A 24866-nucleotide genomic window follows, 5' to 3' on the forward strand; every position below is an offset into this window, starting at 1 on the left:
CTTTTGCAGACTTTGGTCTTGCAGATAGACATTTTATCTCCTCTGATGATCTTGAGGTTCTCACCCTCCCTGCCATGTAGATGCGCGGGCACCTGAAGCAGGTTCACTCTGGCGGTTCTCCTGCCTAACCTTGTGTGTGGTCTTAGGACACACCCACCAGTGGCCAGCTTTAGCAGTGCTCACTCTCACTACCGTCTGCCTCTGGGCTGGTTGTGGAAAATTCCCCTCCAGTGATGGTCTTCCTAAATCCAAAACTTCCTTTTCTTCAGGACACAGTCAGTGGATAATTGTCTTAAGACTTAAAGATATCATCGAATTGTCTTAGTTGTTTTAGGGGGTGATTAGGTGATTTGTATGCTTTCAATTAGAACTGGCTTCTTACAGTGACCTTGATCGTCAGCGGAGTCTGGGATCATCGGTGGAGTCTGGGATCATGGGTAAACCTGAGCGGATTCATTCATCCACCTGTCCTGGCACCAGGGAGGACCGTGGGCCAGCTGAGGCCCACATTTACCGTCTCACCAACAGAGCAGAGCGTGGGCTTGCACCTTGGGCCCTGCTTGGGGTCCATGTAATTTCTTTCTTAAACAAGCTCTTGTTTAGGTAGAATATTTCCCTTGAGTAATGTGAGTCTATTTGACATAGTTGGTGGCCCATTACTTAAGCAGAACATCCTTCTTTTGGAAATGATTCTGTGATAGAGATAGAACTGCCTTCAGTTTGGTTCCCTGTATATTAGGTTGTCCTTTTTCATCAGCATCACCCATAAGCTAACCTGAATCTTTTTAAAAGGCCAAGAGGTACAGATAAAGATATCCTTTAAAAGGATACATTTGACTACATTAAAATTAAGAACTTCACTTCATTAAAATACAGAAAGTTAAAGTGAAGCCACAGCCTAAGGGGAAAACATATACATGTAACTAACAAGAGATTAGCAGTCAGAACATATGAATCACCTCTACAAATCAATATTTTAAAAGACCAATAACCCAATTAAAAAATTCAGACACAGGCATTTCAACAGAAGGAAAAGCACAAATGGCCAGTGAGCATATGAAAATATGCTAAACCTATTTAATTATCAGAGTAAAGAAGAAAAGGGACCCTCGTGCCTGCTAGATTGGTGGAAATTAAGCTGTCTAATGGTGCCCAGCATTGGTGAGAGGGTGGGTTAGCGAAGCTTGTGAGCTGGCCACGCCTACACCCTGCAAACCAGCCGTTCCTGTGAACTCTAGATGTGGAGTTCAGGGCAGGAGTTGGCAAATTCTTCTCTAAAGGGCGAAGTGGTAAGTATTCTAGGCTTTGTGGGTAATGTATACGGTCTTGTCACATAGTTGCCTTTGTTTCATTTGTTTGTTTGACTCTTTAAAAATGTAAAAAGCGTTTTAAGCTTGAGAGCCTAACAGAAACAGGCGACTGACCACATATGACCGCAGGTCACAGTTTGTTTAACACTAGTCCCGTGATCTAGAGTGTGTGCCCTAGAGAAAGCTCCCCAGGACAGATGCCCCAGAATGTTCAGAACAGAGTGTCCATGCCAGCAGAAAATGGGAGCAGTGTGATAAAAAGATAGGTAGGTGCACTGAGCAGTATTTTGCTGAGTAAAAAGTGAATGAAACCTGCCAGCTGCTCACAGCACACGTGGCGTAACATTGATATAACAACACTGATGGCAGAGGGCTGCATATGGTATATCATTTTTATGAGGCTAAAAAGAGACAAAAATGTTTTAAGAAGAAAAATGTGTAACAGTACGAGAACTGTAAGTGCAAAGTTGAGGCTGGCACTGGCTTGGAGCGAGGCAGGGGGCGGCTGAGGTGGGGCGCACGGGGCGACGGTGACTGTCACGTGGGTGCCGGGCGCTGGGGTTTTGTTGTTGCTGTATTCTTATTCCCACCTTGCATGGACATCGCCCAGAATCGTTTTTATGTGTCTGGAAAAGTCAGAGGAACCAGAGATCAAATTGCCGACATCCGCTGGATCATCGAAAAAGCAAGGGAGTTTCAGAAAACATCTATTTCTGCTTTATTGACTATGCCAAAGCCTTTGACTGTGTGGATCACAATAAACTGTGGAAAATTCTGAAAGAGATGGAAATACAGACCACCTGACCTGCCTCTTGAGAAACCTATATGCAGGTCAGGAAGCAACAGTTTAGAACTGGACATGGAACAACAGACTGGTTCCAAATAGGAAAAGGAGTACATCAAGGCTGTATATTGTCACCCTGCTTATTTAACTTATGTGTAGAGTACATCATGAGAAACGCTGGGCTGGAGGAAGCACAAGCTGGAATCATGATTGCCAGGAAAAATATCAATAACCTCAGATATGCAGATGATACCACCCTTATGGGAGAAAGTGAAGAGGAACTAAAAAGCCTCTTGATGAAAGTGAAAGAGGAGAGTAAAAAAGTTGGCTTAAAGCTCAACATTCAGAAAACGAAGATCATGGCATCTGGTCCCATCACTTCATGGGAAATAGATGGGGAAACCGTGGAAACAGTGTCAGACTTTCTTTTTTGGGGCTCCAAAATCACTGCAGATGGTGACTGCAGCCATGAAATTAAAAGACGCTTACTCCTTGGAAGGAAAGTTATGACCAACCTAGATAGCAAATTCAAAAGCAGAGACATTACTTTGCCAACAAAGGTCCGTCTTGTCAAGGCTATGGTTTTTCCTGTGGTCATGTATGGATGTGAGAGTTGGACTGTGAAGAAAGCTGAGCCCCAAAGAATTGATGCTTTTGAACTGTGGTGTTGGAGAAGACTCTTGAGAGTCCCTTGGACTGCAAGGAGATCCAACCAGTCCATTCTGAAGGAGATTAGCCCTGGGATTTCTTTGGAAGGACTGATGCTAAAGCTGAAACTCCAATACTTTGGCCACCTCATGTGAAGAGTTGACTTATTGGAAAAGACCCTGATGCTGGGAGGGATTGGGGCAGGAGGAGAAGGGGATGACAGAGGATGAGATGGCTGGATGGCATCACGGACTCGATGGACATGAGTTTGAGTGAACTCCGGGAGTTGGTGATGGACGGGGAGGCCTGGCGTGCTGCGGTTCATGGGGTCGCAAAGAGTCGGACATGACTGAGCAACTGAACTGACTGAACTGAACTGAACACACAGTACATTTTCTTGAAAGGCAGAGGATATCAGCCAGGGAGGACTTAGAGCCCACCCCGCTGTTCTCCATGAATCTGTACTAGAGTTGAACTGAGTTGCCCACCTGGGAATGAGGATGCAGGTGTCCCACAGGTGTTGGCCGGCCGTGAGCTGGCCGGCCCGAGCACACCCTGCCCCTTCCCCAGCGACGGGCTCGGTGCCCTTGTTGGAAACCAGCTGGCCATAAACGTGAGCGTTTCTGTCTGTACTCTTGGTTCTGCTTCATTGACTGTCTGTCCTTCTTACCAGTAATCAGTGTCCTGATTCATCTATAGTAAGTTTTGAAATAAGGAAGTGTGAGTCTTCCGACTTTGTTCTTCTTTTTCAGGATTGTTTTGTTTATTCTGAGTCCCTCATATTTCAATGTGAATTTTAGGTTCAGCTTATTAATCTCGGCAAGAAAAAAACCCCAGCTAGGATTCAGGTCTGGGTGTAGACGGGTCTGTAGGTCAGGCTGAGTAGCGGTGCCACCTCAGCAATGCTAAGCATTCCCGTCTGTGAGCATGGGGTAGCTTTCCACCTAGCATAAAAAACAATGTTTTATCATTCTCAGAGTATATTTTATTCTTTTTGATACTCATAATTGGATTGCTTTCTCGGTTTTATTTCTGAATTGTTCACTGCTAGTTTATAGAAATGCAGCTGGACTTTATATGTTGATATCAAGCTCCGGGAGATGGTGATGGACAGGGAAGCCTGGCGTGCTGCAGGCCGTGGGGGTCTCAGAGAGTCGGACACGACTGACTGACTGAACTATTATATCCTGCAGCTTTACTGAACAAGTTTATTAGTTCAGCTTGTTTTTAGTTGATTCGTGAGTATGTTCTATGCACAAGATTATGTCATCTGAAAATGGAAATAGTTTTACTTCTTCTTTCCAGTCTGGAAGCTGTTTGTTTCTTATTTTTCTTGCCTAATTGCTGAGCAAGGGCTTTTTGACAAGGCTGTAAGCTGTCCAGAGTGGGGAAGCAGCTGATGCTCGTGGACTTCCCGACCCAGCGGGAGGAGAGTATCTTCTGGGTGTCGTGCTGCGGTTTGCGGAGGGACCCTGCATGTAATGCCTCGGTGATCCCCGAAAACGTGAGAGTCAGGGGCGCCATCTGCTTTCCATGGGAAAACAAGAACTGAGGACAGAAGCTGTGCCCGGGGACTTGCCTCAGGGCAGGAGCGCCAGGCCTGCCTTCCCACCCAGGCCACTTGCAGCCGGACGCCAGGCCTGTCCGCCTGCCCCACCCACCCAGCCGTGCTGCGTCTGTGTGTGTCTGCCTTGCCCTCCACTAGAGCTGGGATCATTCTGCCCCAAGTCCCGCTTGGGAAGCCCCATCTCCCAGCATGGGGTGCAAGCCTCCCAGTCTGAGGACCTGCAGCCTCTGCAAGTTCTCACGGGGTGCTTCCCGCTCCTGCCACCATTACCCCTGCTGCCCCTGGAGCGCCCCCCTTCCTCACGACTCCCGCAGAGCTCCCGAGGGGCGGGGACAGTCTCTCTCACCTCCTTTCCCTGACAAGCAAGGCGCAGTGCCATGTGTGCTGGAGGTACCTGGCTACCTGCTGAAATGAAATGTGAATGGTTCGGCAACCCCTGCAGAGCCACTCACCTGAGAAGGCCTCTCCCGCCTGGTGGGAGGCCAGCAGGTGTGCCCTCCCACATTGCACAGCCGTGCTGACCGGCAGCTCTTGAGGAGACGAGAACCCACGGGAGAACTTGAGACTTGCTCACGCACGGCCAGCAGTGCCCTCCAGAAAACACGGCTGAGGCCAAAACAAAGTCAGAGCTTCAGCATTGGAGCAAAACCAGCTGTTGTCCTCTAAAGCAGTGTTTAACAGTTTACTAACCATTGGAGGAAGCATGCAATGGACAGCCCTTTTAGAAAGATACTGGGCAGTGATTCTGTATGGACATGAGTCTGAGCAGACTCGGAGATGGTGAAGGACAGGGAAGCCTGGCGTGCTGCAGGCCGTGGGTCGCAGAGAGTCGGACACGACTTGGCTACTGAATAACAGTGTATTTTAAAACGGACGTGGTCTTTGACCCAGCAGCCATGTTGCTGTGTGCTTGCCTAAGTGTGCAGAGGTGTGTTCGGGAGAGTTCTCCGCGGGTCGTTTATATCATCAGCTGAAGCCAGCCTCACTGCCCGTGAGCAGAACTGGTGGCGCCCGCGTGGAGTGCCCCCGCGTGGAGTGCCCCCGCGTGGAGTGCCGTGTGGCCCTTCCCCGCGATACGGGGCGTGCTTACAGGGCGCTGTGGAGAGAGGCCCGGGGTGCAGTCGGTGCGGCCAGGAGAGCCGTGGTTGGTGTGCATGTGTTGCACACGCAGCGTGGTTTGTGCGGAGGAAGGGGGAGCTGCGCTCCCTCCACGTGCGTGTGCTGATCCTGGGTGTCTGCACACTCGCGCGGACACCAGCAGAGCATCCGCCTCTGGGCCTCATTGTCTTCTCTGCGAGCGTGTACTCTGACAGAGAAATCTTCCTGAGGCCCTTCCCCAGCATAGGGCACAGCCACTTTGATTCTAGTCTTACATTTAAAGTGTATGACGCTATGTATAAATGTCACAAATTAACCAAACCTAAATGGAACTGGCTTAAACAGGTACTTTGAAATACTCTTTGTTTAGATTTTACATTGAAGTATCGTTCACATACCGTAGAGTCCACCCCCTTTAAAGCGTACGGCTCACTGGTTTTTAGTCTCTTCACAGAGTGTGCAGTCACCCCTGTGCCCAGTTCCAGAACCCTTGGGTCGCCCAGGAAGCCCTGTTCCTGTTAGTAGGCACGCCCACTCCCCCCACCCCTGCTGATGGAGCTCCTGCTCCGGGGCCCTGGGGTTTGCCTGGCCTGGATGCGCCGTGTTCCGATCGTCTTCTCTGACCTCACTTGCGAGTATTCAAGGAGGGCTGATGCTTTTCCTGTCTCTCCTGCCCAGGTGCTTTCCTTCTCTCCATCCCTGGAAGCTCGTTATCCAGCCAGCAGCTCAGCTCAGGAATGGACCATGCGTGGGGCAGGACGGGGGCCCTGGGCAGGCTTTCGAGGCGCCCTTGGGGTGTGTGGCACATGTGCCCGGTCAGCACCCCACATTCCAGGGGAGTCCTGGCAGGCCTGGGCTCTGCCTTCAGGACAGGCTGCAGGGAGGTTCTGCTCATGTGCTTGCGATTCTTGGTGCATGCTCACTTTCTTAAGCAGCCTGTAAAAACCAAGGATCCAAACCTGTGTTCTTCACTTGTCTGTTCAGAGGACATGTGACCTATACCTAGTTATAGGTAAACAAACAGTTACGGTTTGTCATTAGCTTCATCCTGAGTTGTCTCTTATATTTGAAATAGGAATTCACAACCGAAGAATCAAACACGTCTCACTGAAAACTGTTTACTTATGGAGCACACGTTCCTCACGCATTATAGGATAAAATACTAAACCACAGTTCCAAGTAGCGTCTGATCTAAGCACAGGTTTTCAAGGCATGAAGCTATGAGATCAGTTCTGAAAACTGAAGTTTTTCTTTTTTCTGGCTTCACAGAAACACAGTTTGCTGTGAGTGGCTCAGACTTCACCTTTCCCTCTGTTAACTCAGCAGATGTGTAATGAGAATCTTTTACCTCAGGCCCTAGTGATTCCGGGTGTCCAGGATCTGTTCAACAAAGCAGATCCAAACCCACGCCCTGCCTCAGGGAGTGAGGCAGTAAATAAGCTGTAAGCAGCAGTCTTGGGAGCATGGACCGCGGGGCGGGCCTTGAGTGGGCCGACCAGGGTGGGCTCCATGAGAAGGCGGGAGGGGTGTGGGGAGGAGGGGGTGGAGCTGGGGTCAGCGTTGGCAGGAGAATGGGCAGGCAATCCCGTGGCAGCAGGCCGACTCCTGGTTGACCCGTTTCCCGGACAGGCACCTTCCTACTTAGTGTCTTGACAAATAGGATTCTAATCAGTGATGGGGAGCAAAGGGTCGCTGGCCTTTTGGGGTCACTTTGAAATCTTTTTTTTTTTGATGCCACAGGAGGCTCCTGTGCTTTGCACAGTAGTGTGCTTTTTGTTAAAAGTAACGCCCGTGTGGCTGGGGCATGGGTCATCTTCCTGTCACAGGCACTGCCTCCTGCATGGTTGCTGCACGTCCTGGCCACAGGCGTGCCTCCCTTCGGCCCTGTCCAGGGGCGGGAAGAGGCAGCGTGAGGAGTGAGCCTCTCGGGCAGCGCGGCCTCTGCCCCCGGCCTGCCAGCTGCTCTGGGGCCGGGTGTGCAGCATGCCCCGTTCCCGCAGAACCCGAGTCTGGCCCGACCTGGCTGGTGGGGAGCCTCGGGCTGAGGGGAGTGGAGGGGTGGGTGGACGCCTAGCACCTCATAAGGAGAAGGCGTTTGGCCCTTATTTGTGTCAGCAGCAGAAATAGATGGATTGAGCAGGAGCACAGCTGATCTTGAGAGACCTGGTAAGTTTTGAAAGGAGCTCCGTTGTGTCTCCAGGCACCTCCTACTTTGCTGGGACAGGGCCTTGCAGGTGGGGACCAGCCACCCGTCACCGTGCGGTTGGCCAGGCCCAGCGTCCCCACTGGCGTCCAGTCCTGGGCACCGGGTCCCGCACACTCAGGGTGGGTCCGAGGCTGCGGGGCCGGCTCGAGAAGGGGGCCAGGCAGCCCGCCCAAGGGAGGTGGTCGCTGGGTGACAGGAGCCTCCCGTCAGAACGGTCCGGTCCGTAGAACCAGAGCAGCATCTGCATTTTAAATTGAAGAGCCTTAATAATGTGGTCTGCGCTTCCCAGCAGCAGGTCCCGGGCAGGGGCCTGGGTGTTGGAGGCTGGAAGCCCACGGGGAGCCCCCCCCCCCAGATCCCCGCTCTGATGGACCCCCTTCTCCTAGGATGGAGCCCAGTAAGAAGCTGGATGCGGCCGGCACCCTGCCTGCCAACCCCCCGCTGAAGCTGCACCCTGAGCGTGGAGCCGGGCCGGCCGTGCTGGTCCCCGAGCAGGGCGGCTACAAGGAGCGCTTTGTCAAGGCCGTGGAGGACAAGTACAAGTGCGAGAAGTGCCGCCTAGTGCTCTGCAGCCCCAAGCAGACGGAGTGCGGGCACCGCTTCTGTGAGACCTGCATGGGCGCCCTGCTCAGGTGCGTCTAGCTGGAGGGCCTGGGTCTCGCCGCAGTCTCGGGGCAGCCCTCCCCAACTCCCCCTGTGAGGTCTCTCCCCTGGGGCCCCCGTCCCCTGTCTGCGGGGCCCAGTTTTGCTGGAGGCGCTCACGTTCTGGGGAGGAGCCACCCCGTCCACCGACGATGGTGGGGCCCTTTGGGGCGATCCCCTAGGATAGGGGATGTGCAACATGTTCGGGATGTAGGGGGCAGGTCCTCGGTAAGGAGAGGACGCCCTGGAGCTGAGTGTCAGGGAGCCCGCAGCAGCCCCCAAGGGCATGTCGTTGTGAATTAACGCCATGCAAAGCCCCCAGCGTCAGGGAGGCTGGAGTTGTACAGCGGAGCGTGCTGGTTCATCCTGCAGGATTCGCCCGGCAGGATGCCGAGCACTGTGCTCAGCTTGGGCCCCGCCGGTGGGCGGAAGCCGGGAAGGCTACCCTGGCTCATCCAGCCCTCCGCTGGGGGCAGCCTCCCTCCCCAGGGTCCCCTCTGGGGACTTGCTGCTGAGCTCTTGTCCTCTCCCCCGAGACTGAGGACTCAGCTCTGGAACGGAGTTTAGTGACTGTGGCAGTGCAGCCCCAGGGCGCCGCTTTCCCTTCGTGGGGTTGGGGGGGCCCGTGGGGGGGGGCGGGGGCGGGGTCTCTTCCAGTTTCCACCCTCCTCTGCTCCTGGGGCTCCTCCTGCTCTGCCTTTGGCAGGTGTCAGGGGATCCCCCCCAGGCGCCCTGGGCTCTAAGGCTGCTCAGAGAGTCCCATGATTAAAACAGGTGAGCACAGGCTCCGTGCTGGTGAAGTCTGGATGAGCGAGCTATCATTTTAAAGCCTGTTAATCTCCCGCCCCCTCCCCAGGGCCCCCCTGCCCACCTGCCTGCTGTTCCAGGATCTCCCACTGTGCCCCCCTGGCCTGGATGCCAAGTGCCCTCAGGCTGTCGAGGGCAGGGGCCCTGGAAGGAAGGAGCACTCAAAATTAGTTTTTTATTTTTAATCTCTCGGAGGTGGTTTCCAGCACAGGATGGGGGTGAGACTCAAGTCCAAAAAAGGGCAGCTAGGGAGCAGTGGCTCGCGTCCTGAGTTTGGGGACAAGAGTGATGTAGGAGACTCGTGGTCTCTGTAGACAGGCTCAGCTTTCGATTCCCATGGGACTCAAGTCCTGGCACTCCATCAGCCTTTCTGCAGCTGTGAAGAGATAGCCTGTGGATCCGGCACTTTCTGTGCTGCTAAGGCAGCACTGCTCAGAGGCCCTCTGGGGAGCTGGGGACACTCACGCCGCAGAGCCCCTCCGCGGGGAGCTGCTTTTGGTTTCTGAAATGAAATTTCACTTTTAATTGAAAGGGACTTTCCAAGAGGGACTGATCTCAGCTGCTCTGCTGAAAAACTTCCTTATGAAAAATCACTACTAAAAAAGAATCTTAACCCTTTTCTCCCGTTTAAACCATATTTAAACCAAACTTACCCTGGCATCCTGAAGCCCTGTTTCTCCGAGCTCTGCACAGCAGACACGACCCCTAAGGGAATGGCTCAGGGTTCCCAGTGGGTTCAGATGAGAAGGTGCTCGCCCTCTAACACGTTTACTGTGTCTCTCCCCTCAGCTCCTCCAGCCCAAAATGTACTGCTTGTCAAGAAGTCATCATCAAAGACAAGGTATTCCTGGTTTTTTAATAAGCTGTTTGGTCCCCGTGTTGCGCTGGGTGGTGCCTTCCGCAAGGTTTGCATCTCGCACGCTGGCTCTGAGTTTCCCTGGCTCTGACGGCTGGCGGAGCAGGGTCGAGGCAGGGGGCTGTAAGCACCCCGACACACTGGGCAGATATGCTGGGCAGGTGCTTCAGCCCCCGAGCCTGCCTCCTCCCCTGGGTCAGTCATGGTTTCACCTTCCAAGACCCTGGGTGGGGGATGTGCGCTGTTATCTCGGGTCCGCCTCCCAGATGGCTGCGTTCAGCCTTCAGATGGTGCTGGTCTGCGGGCCCCACTGAATGTGCTCTCTCTCGCCCCACGCAGTGTCTGGAAGTCATTAGACATGTGCACTTTCAGCTCTCCCGTCCCCTGTGTGGCCGAGGGTGCCTCAGAGCTCGTGAGGGTCCCGCAGCCCAGCACCCAGGGACCCGGGCCCTTCTCACCCACCATGTGGTCGTCTGCACCCTGCCAAGCCCTCCCGGGCACACTTCTCGTTTGAAACCACTCGTTCTTGAAGTACTTAAAAGATCAATAAAAATATGTGGTTCTGATATTTAGATTAATGAACCTAACCATTTTTTAAGTGTAGGCCATTAAATTGTACACTGAAGTTCTTACTTGGGTTTTCCCGCGGCCTTGCTGTTCTGCAGCACTGGCTCGCATGGGGACTTGTGGCTTGCTCACTCAGCTCTACCCGTTGTCTTGACATGGAAACCTGTTAGCGATTATCTAACCAATATAACAAGCTTCCCCAGTGGCTCAATGGTAAAAAACCCACCTGCCAATACAGGAGACACAGGTTCCATCCTTGGGTCAGGAAGATCCCCTGGAGGAGGAAGTGGCAGCCCACCCCAGTATTCTTGCCTGGGAAATGCCCATGGATAGAGGAACCTGGTGGGCTACAGTCCATGAGGTCACAAAGAGTCAGACACTGAGCGACTAAATAACAAACCAATGTGACTGAGAGAGGAGGTTGAAACAGTGGCTGGGGCGAACTTTTTAGTGCCTCATTTCATTCGTCAGAGTTGTTATCCCTATTTTTCAATGGCATTGATAGCTGAAGAATGATTATGGAATTTGATGAAGACTTGTAAATGAGACTGAATAAGCAAGGGATCCTCATGGGGAAATGTAGGTCTGGTTGGGCCCCGGGAGACTGACCTCAGCCACTGGGCAGGTCACTGAGGATGGCACCGCCCCAGGGCCTCTGCTTCCCCATCTGTAAAATGGGATGGTTGCAGAAATGATATGAGCTCTTTCTCAGCCCTGAAGTTCTCTACTTTTATCATTCTTAATGTTTTCAATCTATGTTTTTTTCTCCCTAAGTTACGAAGTTATGTACTCTTGCCTGGAAAACCCCATGGACAGAGGAGCCTGGTGTGCTGCAGTCCATGGGGTCGGTGAGAGTTGGACACGACTCAGTGACTTCACTTTCACTTTTCACTTTCATGCATGGAGAAGGAAATGGCAACCCACTCCAGTGTTCTTGCCTGGAGAATCCCAGGGATGGCGGAGCCTGGTGGGCTGCCGTCTATGGGGTCGCACAGAGTCAGACACGACTGAAGTGACTCAGCAGCCTAGCAGCAGTCACTCAGATGTGTCAGACTCTTTGTGACCCCATGGACTGCAGCCCACCAGGCTTCTCTGTCTGTGGAATTCTTCAGGCAAGAATACTGGAGTGGATTGCCACTCCCTTCTCCAGGGGATCTTCCCAACCCAGAGATTAAACTTGGGTCTTCTGCTTTGCAGGCAGATTCTTTACCATCTGAGCCACTAGGGAACCAAAGTTAAACTCAAGTGATTTAAGAAACTTAGGGAATTACCTGGTGATCCAGCGGTTAAGACTCTGTGCTTCTGCTGACGTGGACCTGGGTTCAGTCCCTGGTCAGAGAACTAAGATCCCACAAGCCAGGAGGGGCAGCCCAAAGAAAAGAAAAGAAACTTAGTGGCACAGAAGGATCATTTTCTGTGATCACATTATTTCTTACTGGTTAAAAATACCTACTCTGTTGACTTCAACATCTTAAATTATGACCTGTTTTAAAAAAGTCATGTTTACCTAAGATTAGATTTGCCTCCGAACTAATTTATTTTTAACTCTTAGCAGCTGTTGATTCTATTTCTTTACTTGTGGAGTCAAGAAAAGCCTGTTGAGCTCTCTGATTTTCTGCTGTTACAGAGCATTAGTGCATGGGGGTTTCTTAGAAGTGCCTGAGTACTAGGATGGTGTAGCTTGTGATGTTAGAAGGAGTGAGAGTACTTGTTTTCTAAGGGAAAAAGAAAATTAAAGGAGGGTTTTCATTTTCAAAGGGGGACATTTTCATTATTGGATTAACTATATCTTTGCAACATGTTTTTTAAAGTTTCTTAAATAGCAAGCTAATGCCTTCCGTTTGGTGAAAAATGAGTTAGCTGCAAGTGATACACCCTTCAGAGCAGGGACCAAGGTAAATGTACAAACCATCTGCCGCTCGTTGTCTTTTACGGTGGTTTCTCTGCTCCTCCAGCAAGGCCTCACGCTGTAGCACCCGCTCCCATCGCCCCTTTCCTCCATGGGAGGTTCCGCTCCCAGCAAGGCTGGGGCCTGGGAGTGTCCAGGATCCCAGTGTGAACTCGGTCCTGGTGTGGGATCGTCCTGAGAATGTCAGAGTCCATCTAAAACGTTTGGATGCTCCAAAGTGATCTTCAGTTGTTCAGTACAACTTGCTTACTTTGGGTTTATCCATTAAAAGCTGGTAGTTAAGGTTGTATCATGTGAACTGTGTCTCTTAGTGGGGATGGCTCCTTCATTCTACTCACTTAGACATTAAAACGGTCCTTAGTGCTTTGTGAGCCCTCTTCAGGGATGTGCTCATGACTTTTCAGAGTGGTTTTGCCTTGTCTAAAGTAGCGGCATGTGGAGATTAAGAAATCTTAATCCTCTAAAATAGCTATCTTTCAATTTCAGGTGTTTAAGGATAATTGCTGCAAGAGGGAGATTCTGGCCCTTCAGATATTCTGTCGGAACGAGGGCCGGGGCTGTGCGGAGCAGCTGGCCCTGGGGCACCTGCTGGTGAGTGTGGTGAGACGTCCAGAAACACCAGTCCCCGGTCAGCACCATGGAGCCCCTAAGACCATGTCTGTATCCATCTTTCAGACACAACCAAATAGGAGAGCAGGCAGAGCCACTTGGGTGTCAAGTGTTATTTTTATGACATCACAGGCAGAAATGTCAATTGGTTTTTGAGCACCCTGCCCTATTTAGAATAGAAAGAAATCTGAATTGACTGTTAATTATAGAAGGCCCATTTACACTTCCTCCTTTTTATAACCATAAAATTCCATGTAACTTCTAATTTTTTTTTATTACTATCACATATATTTAATCCTGGAAGGATATTTGAATTAGAATAAAATGAAGTCCTTAGCGGATAACCATTTATTTATCCAGGAAGAAAGGTTAATTGACTTAGTTCTTCAAAAGCAATATGGTTTGAGTAATCACTAAATGGAATATGAAATTCAGTATCTCTTGATACGTTGGTCACTCTTCTCTATGGGAAACTGGTCTAGCAGCAGATAGGAAACGCTTGCATAGGATTTGACTGCATAGAGGCTAGAATTGGTATTTCAGACTGGAGGTCTGCCAGTTGAGAACGCCGAATGGTCTGCCTTCCAGGTGCATTTGAAGAATGACTGCCAGTTTGAGGAGCTTCCGTGTGTCCGTGCTGACTGCAAAGAGAGAGTGCTGAGGAAGGACCTGCGTGACCACGTGGAGAAGGCCTGTAAATACCGCGAGGCCACGTGCAGCCACTGCAAGAGCCAGGTCCCGATGGTCACGTTGCAGGTGCGGTGTCCTCTCGCTTCCCCGCCTTGGCTCCACCCAGACACCGTTTGTCCACAGAGTAGCTTGTCAAATGACTGTTCTCTCAGAAATAAAGAGAAAAGATAGGCGTAACTAGCAATTTTCATCTGACTTTATTTCAGAGCTAAGCTGTATTTGTTTTGCCCGTTTTGATTTATGCAATTAGCATTTTCCATTGCCTGGATTGACTGTCATTTGGGGTGCCAAAAAAAAGAAAAAGAAATGAAGACTGATTATTCAAAAAAAGGTAGAATTTTCCACTTGTCCCAGGGAATAGCCTCAGAATCTTGTCGGATCGCTTAAACATTCTATGGCTCCGAGACACTGAGACAGAACCATCACTTCAGCAGGGTGACTGATCCCACAGCGTTGAAGTACAGCTGTCTCTCGGAGAGAGAGGAGAAGTTAACGTTTTTTCGTGCCTCTCTTGTTTCCACACAGTTTTATATTGTGCGCATGTTAGAATCAGATCACTTACATGTAAATTAAAGAGAAACAGATGTTGGGATGGAGGACAAGCTTCCAAAAGAGTCAGCGGTGTGGACACTGTTGAACATTGGCTTTTTGAGTACATATTTACTGCGTGCCGACTGTGTGATGGGCGCTGTTCTAGGGGCTAGGGGTTCAGGGTGACCTCATCTTCCAGTGGGAAGAGGTCATAAGTATAACAAAGATGGGAGCAGGGGTGGTGAGGGCGGGCCCCTCCGAGGCCGTCGGGACGATGCGGGAAGAGCATCGGGGCAGGGGGAGCGGCCACGGGCAGCTCTGGCTCCGAGATGGAGCCGCTCAGCAGGTGGATTTCAGGGGCTGCCTCACACAGGGCAGGGGTGAGGTGGGAAGTTGATGGGAGCAGACTAGCGGTGGGCGTCGGGGTGGCCCTGAGCAAGGGGCAGATGTGGTTGGTCAGCATTACGCAGAGCCAGTGGGACTAGCCGGTGGCTTGAGCACGGAGTGTGAGTTGAGTGGATGCCCAGTGCTTGTAACTAGAGCAGTGGGTGAACCAGAGTGCCCTGCCCAGGTGTGGCTCAGAGGGAGAGAGCGGGCTCTGGGGAGGAGGGAGTGGTCTGTGCCACAGGGTATGTTAATAGGTGGTCCTGGCAGCCCAGGGCCTGGAGCGAGTAGAGAGAAGGGCCAGTCAAGGCCTGAGGCCTGGGTGCACAGTGCTTACAGCCTGCAAAGCATGGGGGGGTCATCCAGTGGAGGGGCGGCCAGCCCGGGAGGGCCCTGAGGGGGACGTCCCGGAGGGAGATAGGCCGGGGCGGGGGGCGGAGCCGGGGCTGGGTGGGGCTTCTGAACCCGCCAGGCCAGTGACTGGTGGGTCAGCAGACAGAGGGTCCCTGGACAGGCAGCCAGGCCTGAGGACCACCGGCTGGTTCCTGGCAGATGTTCGGGAGTACATACTGACCCCCATTTAGAAACGGCTGTCTTAGTTTTTCTGTATGAAGTGAGAGTAATCCCTGTAACCTCCACTTTACCGTCTTTGTTTAACTTTTCTGTGCCTGTGACTTTCTTCCCTGGTGAAGTCTGTTTGATTGTTGTTTCTGGTTATTAATAACCTTTAAGTGCCCTCCCCTTTGGAAAATAGACATAGTATTTTTCATAATTGAATAACTTCTTTAGTAATTAAATTTGAATGAAGGCAACATGTACCCAATGAGCAGTCCTGCCGACCTTACACATATTACCATGTTGCTATCAAAGTTATACTTTGCTTCTTGCAAAAATCAATTACCTCTATTTGCAGAATAGAATTCAGAAATTAATTTTCATTTGAGAAAGAATTGTAAAGCATGTGAGTGAAATAGCTTGTCAGGAACCCACTCTAAGCTTCAGTCAAGCCTGCGAAGAGGCGGGTTTTGGAATAACACCATCGCTCGTGGTGGCTTGAAACGCTGGAGCAGCAGACCCCAAGCTAGTTGCCCAGGACACACAAGAGAACAAATCACAGTCTCTCCCCTTCACTCCACCATCTGGTGGGGGAGACGGCCAGTTATACAACTGTGTAAATGCCGCTGTGGGAAGGGCCGGTTCACCTGGCCGGACAGGGTCCGTGAGGGCTGTTGAGAGGAAGTGGCATCTGACCTGACAAGGGGTCTTAAATGTGTTGACTGTGGAGAGGAGGCAGGTGCAGAAGCGCAGAGCGGCAGCTGCAAGTTTGGGGCCTGAGTTGTACCAGGAGGCCTTCCTCGTAAATCTTCCTACCTTTCAGTGATGGAGACGTCCTGGCGTGTCCTCAGGGTGCTGACCCTGCAGTGCGTTTGGGGTCAGATCTTACTTTCTGTCCGCCTGTGATCACTGTGGGGAACACGCCTGCTTGGGGGTCATGCTGGTGCAGCCCCTCTGGGCCCCGGGGCCCCAGCGCCAGCAGGCAGCCACACCCGTACTTCCTCCCCCGCCAGGAAAGGGCCCTGGTAGTGGCGGAATTCGGCTCCCAGGTCTTGTTCTTCCACTCTCATACAGCCTCATCCTCTCAGGCCTTAAGTCTGTTTTTTAAAAGCACAGTTTAACTTAGGCCCGAAGCCCCAGGTCATCCTGACTTTCCTCCTTGTCCTGTGTTCTGTGGTATAGACTGATACAGCACGGAGACCCACAAGGTCTTATGAGCAGTTCTTTTCTATCTTTGAACTATAGTATGGGCGTGTCAGGTATTTTTGAGTTTGTTTTTTTAATCTGTTAGCATAAAGCATCAGAAAAAAAAACTCTTCCATTTAGCCCAGAGATTATAGAGTATCATTCTCTTTGAACAGTTCTGTTAATTTGTGAAAAGTCAAAGAGTTGTAAAGGGTGGCCAAGGGTCACCTCTTAACTCATTGCATCTGCAGAGACCCTCTTTCCAAGAGGGTCACATTCTGAGGTCTGGGAGGGAGATATTTCAGGGGTCACTGTTCAACCCACTGAAGTGGGCAAAGCTATAAATGGCAAGTCACAGGAAATAGAAATGTGTAAGATAAAGAGCGTGCTGATAGCTACACGTTAAAGAATTGCAAGTCATCGCTGTTGGAGATGGGAAGGTGTGACAGAACTGGCAAAACCCCCCAAATCCCATGTGAGACGCTTACCCTCCGATAGCCAGAAAAGCCTGTTTTGATCATCCTTGCACAGGTCTGCAGGGCGCACATGAAGCTCCTGACTGGCCTGGCGTGCAGGCCCCAGCCTCTCTTCCCACTGCCCCCTGCCTGCCCTCCCCAGTGCACGGCCCCTCCCCTGAGTCGTCTCAGCGCTCCCCCCGCAACCCCACCCCCAGGCGCTCTCCCCGCACCCCTGCCGCGGGGTGATTGTCCATCCGTGCTCCTCACTGTCCTGGGCCAGGCTGATCCAAGGCCAAGGCAGGCCCGGCCGGGTGAATGGGAGCTTTGGGAGGGGGGCTTGGTATCTGGAGCACTGGCCACGCCCATTCTCCAGGCCCAGGACTGACTCCATCCTTACCGCTGCCCTCCGAGGGAGATCTGATCACTCCCCGCCTACAGGTGACGCCATCTGGCCGAGACGTCCCACTGAAAGACGCAGGACACCTTGACTTGGCACTGGGGAACTCGTAGGGATTCTCAGCAGTACCCGGGGGTCCCCTTGTGGGAGGTGCTGGTCAGGCTCAGTCCAGCCAAGAGCCTTCCGATGAGCTCCAGACAGCCATGGGCTTGCCCGCTGCAGGCGCTGGGGCCTCTGTGGGCCTCCAGGACCACGCTCGGGAGCAGAGGGGTCCTTTCCACACTGCCCACCTGCCAGGCTGATCCAGACCAGGGACTGCAGGTGGCAGGATGACTGGCCTCACAGGCCAGAGAAGTGTCCTTGGCGGGCACCGTTGTCCCTGGCCCACACACCTCCTGGTCAGACAGTACGTGGCTAGTGCTGCCCTGGTGCAGCCTGGCTGGAGGCCCTGCCGGCAGAACTGGCGTGTCCTAGGCCTGAGGGGAGCCCGCTGTCTCTCCTCCTGCCGAGTGCTGCCCTCTGAAGCCTGGCCCCACAGCTGTGTTTCATAGCGGGTCTAGGGTCTCCCTGTGTGGCCTCCATCACATGTCTGGAGGTGCTGTCTCCAGGCCCGCTTGGGCTTGCTGGCCTGCGGGAGCTCTGGCCCGTGCTTTGCGGGTGGCAGGTGTACTGGACAGGTGCCAGCAGGTGCCCATGGCACAGAGTTCGGCAGTGGCCAGCACCCAGGCTCTGTGTTGAAATCTGTGCCATCAGAGAACGGCCACACTGGCACATACCTACATTGCCTTTTCATTAAAGGAAATCCAGGCACACTCTCAGGACAGTCATTGAAATTCCTGGGGATCACACTGTTTTTAGGCTCTTGAGAAGCATCGTTTCCAGACTCCAAGCTGAGAAGCCAGAGGGGAAGTGTCTGCCCCAGCCAGTAGAGGCTGGGCCCTGGTGTCCACCCCCGTGTGAGCGAGCTTGCCAGGCGCAGGTGGTGGGGCAGCGTCGGCCTAGGGGACGCGGCCAGAGGGCACGAAGGTGGGCTGGGGCGGGGCTGTCCTAGAGTGACCCCCCTCTTGAGTTGCTCCAACCAGTCAGGTCTGGGTGGCTCTGTTGAGGGCCCGCCTTGTCAGCACTCACGCGTCTGTAACACAGCGGCCCATGCAGGTGTGATGGGGGCCTCATGGGGGCGCCGGCGGCCTCTGAAGGAAGGCAGGTCGTGTGTTTCAGAGTTGGCAACGGTCTCTCTCTCTCCTCCAGAAACACGAAGATACGGAGTGTCCCTGCGTGGCGGTGCCCTGCCCGCACAAGTGCGGCGTCCAGACCCTCCTGAGGAGCGAGGTGAGGGCTGCGGCTGGGCCCCTGCAGGGGCTGGGCGTCCTGTGGTCCCCTCTTCCCCCTTGATGCCGAGGCCCGAGGTCGTCAGACTACAGTGGTGATAGAGCAGAGCAATGCAAAGCCTCATGCTGTTCTTGGAAATCAGATATTTCAGAAACAAGCAGTTAAAAGCTACAGAGTGGTGGATTCAGAGCAAAAATACCGTTGAGAACTGAGAAAATGGGAATATGTACAGTACAGGAAGGGGCAACGGTTTTTAGGTTTAAATCTGTAGAAGAGAAATTACTCTACCACTGTCTCAGGAAGGTCAGTTGACTGAGAGATACTTGAGCCATTTCGGCCACACAGGCCTTGCAGGGTCTACCCTGGGGTGAGAGGGTGGCAGGTGGCAGGGGAGGCGCCTGGACAGCGGCCCGCAGGTCCACTGTCCCTGAGGCAGGTAGATCCTGCGGTTGCCTTGTCTGACCAGAGTATATCCAGGTGAAACAGTTCCAAGGCTTCTCGGTGCTTCTTCACCTTGTCCTGGCCCGGGTCCCCTTCGCTGCTGTTCTGGGCGCCGTTGGGGCGGCCATGGGCTTCAGGGTGCCTGCAGCCCTGGTCCCCACGCTCAGCACCCTTGGGCCTGGGCACTCTGACCTGAGGAGCCTGCTCACCTCAGCCCTTGTCAGCCGCCTGGGATTTGACACCTGGATACTGCAGGAGTTGGGGAGGTTGGTCTCTCCCGTCCCTGAAGCAGGAGCCCGGAGCCCCTCTCACCAAGGTGCCCATCCTGGGACGTCCCTGCTGGGCAGGGGCAAGTCTCGCTGGGTGTGATGGTGGTCCCTGGGCCCCTGGCCATGCCTCAGAGAACAGCTAGGGCACTGTCTCCACGGCTGGGAAGCCCCTCCGTTCAAGTGAACATACGAAGAGGCTGCTGTGGAAATAACTTCCAGGGTTCCATATACTTTCCTTAGTGTTGACTCACGCAGGGCTATCTATATTAGGAACAAAATTGTCTCCATTTGCCTTTAAGTTAGCTTTACTTTTAAAAATGTTTAAACCTGCATTGATCTCGGGTTTCTGGTGAAAGGTGCCCTTTTACAGATGGTTCTTGCTCTAGTCCCAAGCTCCCCTAAATTCTGTAGGGCTCTGAGAGTAATGATGATGAAGCCAATTTAGGGAAAGTACAACCCTGAGTTTATAGTTGTAGAAAATAGTGCTAAACTCGATATGTCCCCAATTTTAACATTACAAGTGTTAGCTGGTTGGATTTACGACTGTACCGATGGCAGTGAAAGAAAATGTTTCATGATTTTCAAACTGACGTCACTGCACACGTGGCCGCCTGTTGAGTTTCTGTACCTGTCGCCCGCCACATGCCTCCTGGGTGCTTTTTCCAGGTGCGGCCACCACCACCCTGCCCAGGCCTGGACCTTCCACCGGGTTGGCCTTGGCAGTGGGCAGCTGGGTCCCTCGGGCCTGTCCTGTAACTGGCACGGTCGGCAGGAAGGCCGCATTGTGAGCCTCTCCCTCTCATCCTGAGTATGGACCTGGCGGGAGGGGACTTTGTCCCAGAGAACAGAGGAAAAGGCATTGTGGCCACCTGCACCCACCAGAGCAGTGTCCTTCAAGTGCTGGCTCCCGGGAGAACGCACTCCCAGGCCCCCCTGCGCTGCGCTCACACACCGCGCTGCTAATTCAGGGTCTAATCATTTTCTCTGAAGAAGATCTGTCCCTTGAGTTTCCAATAAAGAAAGAGATTTTCTTTAAGATTGTGTTAGCCTAACGCAAAACCCCGTGTCTATAAAATGCAGATGTTTCCACTCCCTCCTCCCTTGCGGGGCACCCTGAGCGGTGTGTGCTTGGCCATTTGCCGACGTTGAAGCAGAGCGCCTCCTAGTTGTCCTCCGCAAAGTGGAGGGGGGCACGTTCAGATCCGTGCCCTTAGGATGACACGGGTCTCTGAAAAGCCACATGAATTTCTGGGCAAGCTGAGGGAGGGAGTCTTTTCAGGAGAGTCCCCTCTGCAGTTGTCGTGAGCGTGGGGGGTGGGGGCGCCTGTGTGCGCTTCCCTGGGGAGACACCTACTTCTGTCTGCTGTATACAGGTGTGTGGCCCAGCTGCATCGGAATGCTTTATATTTTTTGTGTTTCATGCAGTTTTTTTGTTTATGGTCTTTAAATGTGCTTTTCAGTTTATGTTTTTTTTTTCCCTTTCTTTTTAAAATTCTGCAGACAGCGTGTCACAAAACAAGTTGTTCTTAAAAAAGCCGCAAGTGTAAGAAATGTTACAGTAAATGTATTTTTGTATATTGGTGTATATATGTGTATACACGTGATGATACTGTATACTTACTGGGTAGAAGTCTAGGAAGCCGGTGGTGTAAACACACCTGCCAGTAAACCCTGTTCATAATAGTAGAACCCAGATGCTACCTGTGCCCTTGATATGTTTGAACATTTTCATGCAAACGTTTGTGCCACAACTCACGTCTCTTTCCCGTTGCAGTTGAGTGCACACTTGTCAGAGTGTGTCAATGCCCCCAGCACCTGTAGTTTTAAGCGCTATGGCTGCGTTTTTCAGGTCAGTATCCGACATTCGTCCTTCCCAGTCGCTGACATTACGCCATGAGAGAAAGTTAACTCTGTCGACATTTTAACATGCAAGCTCTGAGCTTTCCGTTTTGTTATGGCACTGAGTCACCAGCTGCACACGGGTGACGAGGCCGCGTGCAGCAGCCACTGGGGGCCCACTTTCCCGGCCGGGGGTGTCGAGAGACTTCAGGTGGACGCCTGAGCTGAGGGGGAGTTAATGCCGTAGCAGAAGGATCACATTGAAACCAGCAGGACGGACGCGGGGCGGGGTTTCTAGGTGGACTGTGGTGCCCAAACACGGCTTTGGCAGCGTGTGCTTCCGTGCACAGCCGTGAGGGTTGCACACAAGCGTGTTCTTAGCGCGGCCCATGCACGTGCCACACCTCCCAGATTGCCGGGTGGAGAGGAGTCTCCTCCACTGCCGTGCCTATGCCCTGAGAAACCTGTGCCTGGTTTTTTTGTTTTTTTTAACACACCTGAGATTGCTAGTGAATTTGAACTAGTTTTCATTTAAATGTATATCTTGATTTTAGAACTATCAAAGGGAAGTATATGCTTCAATTAAAGCGTTTTATATTTGATTTTTATGTATAATCAATATGTTACTGTGAAGTCAGTGCAGGGATATTAGCATCTCAGCATTTTCTTAGAAAGTGATTTTTTTAACACACCGAAGATTGCTAGTGAATTTGAACTAGTTTTCATTTAAATGTATATCTTGATTTTAGAACTATCAAAGGGCAGTATATACTTCAGTTAAAGCATTTTATATTTGATTTTTATGTATAATCAATACGTTATTGTGTGAAATCAGTGGAGAGATATTGGCATCTCAGCATTTTCTTCGAAAGCAAAAAGCCTGAGAGTGAGGACGAGTGTAGCTTTCCCTGCGCTTGTCTCTTAAGGAGACTGAGCCCTCACCGCTGTTATGTCGTATGTACTTATATGCCATTCATTCTGTGTATGTATATATATATATGTTGATATTTAGCAATACTTGTATGAACATATATATATGAATATTCTATGTACAGAGTATATGTTTTGGAGATCATCAAAATGCTTGCCATGGCTTTTAAATTTTCCAATATCAAAACCAAATCACATTCTTACACCACTTGTTTTCTCAGGTACATGAAGTACTGTTCCACGAGCTCATTATTGACTCTGAGATGGTCTACATCTTATGTACTCTGTAGATTGTTTATGTTCTGTACGTAACTTTCTAAGTATACTTAGAATAGTTAGGGACAGTGCATTTTATGATACTAGTATTTCACTAGTAAGTTAATGTCTTAATAGATAACTTAGAATCCTACTTGGATTACACATTCTCTAGATTATTGTAGCAGCATCTAGTTGCAGATGTCTCAACGTTTTTCATTTATATTTTAGTGCAGAAAACTTACTAAGGAACAAAAGGGCTATGTCTGAAATTTAATTTCTCCATGTTGGAAGTCTGAAGCGTAGGTAAATTGAGGGGTGAGTGGAGCACACGGCCTCGAGGCAGTGGGCGTGGAATCACAGCGCCTCGTCCTTGAGCTGCTCGGCTCCTCTCAGTGTGGCCCCCTCGCCTGCACGCAGTAGCTCAGGGGCCGCTGAGCGCCGCCCTTCCGAGGCTGGAGATGCTCTGTGAGCCTTCCCCGGTTCAGTCCCCGCCTTCGTGTGTGGTGCTGGCGTGAGGTCGTCTGAGGGTCTGAGCCTCTGACCGAGGGAGGCTGGCTGACCGCATCTCCTCTTCGTTCTCAGGGGACAAACCAGCAGATCAAGGCCCACGAGGCCAGCTCCGCGGTGCAGCACGTCAACCTGCTCAAGGAGTGGAGCAACTCCCTGGAGAAGAAGGTACGCCCTGCCATTCCCAGCTTCTGCCGGCTTCTAATAATTTCTTCGTATTGTGTGAAGAGGAAAACCTTTTTGTTTAGTAAGGGGTTTTGGATAAAAGAAACAGCATGAAGTGTCAAAAAAGTAAAATTCTTTTCAAGCAATCTTGAGTTTATAAATGAAGGTGTGTGGTTTTGTTAGCTTGCTAGCTTGCTCTTTGTTTTTCAGTTGCCAAGTGTGTATAAAGTGCTTTTTAAAAACTCACATGGTGATTCTCTTAGTATTGAGTAAGAGCAGGGATTGTCACTTCCAGTCTGCACCCCCAACCCCCGTCTTTTTGTAAATAAAGCTTTGTTGAAACGCGGCCACACACACTCACTTCAGTACGGTCTGCGGCTGCTTCCACACCGGGATGGCAGTGTCGACACGGAGACCCTGTGGCCCGCACAGGCCCCGAACACCGCTCTCTGGCTGTGACAGAAAGTCCGCCAGCCGCAATCCGGAAGGGCACCGGTGCCACGTGTGTGGTCCTCCTCTAAGAGGCAGGAGGAAAGGCCGCCTCCACATCAGCAGGGTCACTGTTTTGCTCCGTTTTTGTTTGTGGACCGTGCCGGGTCTTCACTGCACTGCACGGGCTTAGCTGCCCCGCAGCACGTGGGATCCCAGGGTTACAGTTGATTATGGAAGCTTGGGGGGGCCACACAGCCCCTCCCCAGACACACCTGCCCTCCTGGGCGTCTCCTCGAAGCCCCGCTGTGGGGTCTGCACTCCGGCGCAGGCGCCTGCTCACAGAACACGCCTTTCTGGGGGCGTTTGTTCTGTGGTGCTCAGCTCGCCAGGTCTGCTTTCCCAAAGAAAGGATGAAAACCTCCAAGGCTTGACAGAAAAAGGTTATAAATCTCCCACTGTGGCTTGTGGCTTATATACAAAAATAAGAACTTAATTTGATATTCAGCAAACGTGTGTTGAAAAGGGAGGGCGTGTGATGGGAGGGCGCTGGGATGAGTTACGGCAGCCCCGGGGGTTGATGTTTGCTTTCTAAAGGTTTGTAAAGATTTGAATATCTTGTTTTGAGTGTTAAACCCAAGCAATTTAAAATGTAAATGTGCTTGAAGGAGTGTAAAGTTTTAAATCAAAAGATGTTTATTAAATATGACATTAAATATTTTTTAGTATAAATGCTTAAGCTGGAGATGAGAAGCTGTGAAAGGCTTTGTGTGCTGTGTGTACACACGCGTGGGACAGGAGGAGCCTTCTGTTTGACCGTGAAACAGAATCTGTGTCACATGAATGATTTATAACTTTCCCATGAGCACATATTTGCTCTGAGTTCAGCGACGGTTTACCTATGAATCCCTTTTTCTCCTCTTTTTGAAGAATGCGTTGTTTCTGGGTTTTCAAACTGTAGGCACAGATCGCAGGGCTTTTGGTTTCTCACAGATACGGCTTCTCATTTATCTAAAAGGTTCTTCCTTTCCTGTGAAGTGAATTGGTCTTGTTCCAGCTGTGCTGGTTATGTAACCGCGGTGCGGGGCTGGGGGATGTGTCCGCCCCTCAGTTGTAGGCAGGGCTGCCACCAGGAGGGCTCCCAGAGGTGCAGGAGGGGGAGACAGGGGTCATCCCGTCCTACACCCTCCTGCCCTGCCACCCCAGCACCCTGAGAGCATCCTCTTTGCACTGTTGGAAACCCCAGGACCCGGCTGCCCGGCCCACACGCCCTCCCCAGCCGTCCTCCCCCTTGCACACCACACACCAGCCAGAGGGGGGCAGATTTGAAACATCTGTTCCCGTGACTTTGCTCAGGGGTGAGCCCCTCCCTGAGGCCCACCCCCCCACCCCCGACTCAGGACAGCCAGCCATGCCCTGCGCATCCTTGCCTGTGTCCATGAGAAGCTGGCATCTCTTCTCTGGGCCCAAGAGCCAACCCGGACGACAGGGGGAGA

The 24866-nt window shown here is 51.8% G+C and overlaps 1 protein-coding gene across 5 annotated transcripts in view; it reads left to right on the plus strand.

Annotated features, from left to right (window-relative positions):
- The window catches only part of TRAF3 (TNF receptor associated factor 3), a 118145-nt gene that overhangs the window by 79312 nt on the left and 13967 nt on the right, over positions 1 to 24866 (plus strand). For 4 of the 5 annotated variants that reach the window (XM_060401942.1, XM_027957434.2, XM_060401944.1 and 1 more), the window contains 7 exons: positions 8000 to 8245; positions 9852 to 9903; positions 12881 to 12985; positions 13592 to 13759; positions 18452 to 18532; positions 21017 to 21091; positions 22852 to 22944. In XM_060401942.1, coding sequence (XP_060257925.1) covers positions 8001 to 8245; positions 9852 to 9903; positions 12881 to 12985; positions 13592 to 13759; positions 18452 to 18532; positions 21017 to 21091; positions 22852 to 22944 — 819 coding nt within the window. In that variant the 5' untranslated portion in view covers position 8000. The remainder of the gene's footprint in view (positions 1 to 7999; positions 8246 to 9851; positions 9904 to 12880; positions 12986 to 13591; positions 13760 to 18451; positions 18533 to 21016; positions 21092 to 22851; positions 22945 to 24866) is intronic. The other variant, XM_027957435.2, reaches the window with a different exon arrangement.

This window comes from Ovis aries, chromosome 18, assembly GCF_016772045.2.
Source record: "Ovis aries strain OAR_USU_Benz2616 breed Rambouillet chromosome 18, ARS-UI_Ramb_v3.0, whole genome shotgun sequence".
Lineage (NCBI taxonomy): Eukaryota > Metazoa > Chordata > Mammalia > Artiodactyla > Bovidae > Ovis > Ovis aries.